This window comes from Mesitornis unicolor, unplaced genomic scaffold, assembly GCF_000695765.1.
Source record: "Mesitornis unicolor isolate BGI_N332 unplaced genomic scaffold, ASM69576v1 scaffold40981, whole genome shotgun sequence".
Classification (NCBI taxonomy): Eukaryota; Metazoa; Chordata; class Aves; order Mesitornithiformes; family Mesitornithidae; genus Mesitornis; species Mesitornis unicolor.
In genome coordinates, this window is record NW_010163833.1 from 1,413 (window position 1) to 2,123 (window position 711).

Sequence of the window (711 nt, forward strand, 5' to 3'; positions counted from 1 at the left end):
AGCTGCCAGCACACAGAAATTGCAACTCTGCAAGCTCAGGCTCGTTTTGGTAAATACAAATGCCCACGCTGGCCCTCAGTGGACGCTCTCAGCGGGTGTGGAGGGAGCCCTGTTCACCGCAGGAAGCTGCTTTGGTTGTCTGTGGGCCTGACGTCCACGTTCCTCTCCTCCCTGCAGGCCCATGCCCGACATCGAGACCCTCATGCAGGAGTGGTCGCCGGAATTCGAGGAGCTGCTGGGGAAGGTGAGCGCTCAGGTGTCGGGATCCATCATCCGCCAAAGCCGGGCTCCCACCTGGAGCCCTTGGCCGCAGCCCGGGGTTTGTTCCCACGGACCCCGTCTCCCTCGCTGCGAGGCCGGGGAGCAGCCCCTGTGCTCGGCCGGGATCCACGCGTGCCCTCGTGCTCCTGTGGCGTGGAGCAGATCCCACAGCTCCGTCTCTTCCAGGTGGGCCTCCCGACGGCGGAGATGGACTGCGACCTGGCCGAGTACACCGACATGATCTGCGGTGAGCGGGGAGACGCCGCGGCAGGCACGGGCGAGCCGCTGGACCAGAGCCCCGGGCGCAGGCTCAGCCCTGAGCAGGCCAGGTCGTTCCCTGCTGCCCTCAGCGGGAAGCAGGCTCTGGTACCGCTGTCTGACGAGCAAAGGCCCAATTAACGGTGGGCAGGGGAGGCTCGGCCTTTCCCTCCAGCAGCCCCGCCCCTCTCA

General features: G+C 66.5%; 1 protein-coding gene across 1 annotated transcript in view; it reads left to right on the forward strand.

The window, feature by feature from the left end:
* IFT46 (intraflagellar transport 46) overlaps positions 1–711 on the forward strand; it is a gene marked incomplete at its 5' end in the record, with an annotated part of 2,411 nt that overhangs the window by 1,353 nt on the left and 347 nt on the right. The window contains 2 exons of the mRNA XM_010194104.1: positions 178–244; positions 448–627. Coding sequence (XP_010192406.1) covers positions 178–244; positions 448–627 — 247 coding nt within the window. The remainder of the gene's footprint in view (positions 1–177; positions 245–447; positions 628–711) is intronic.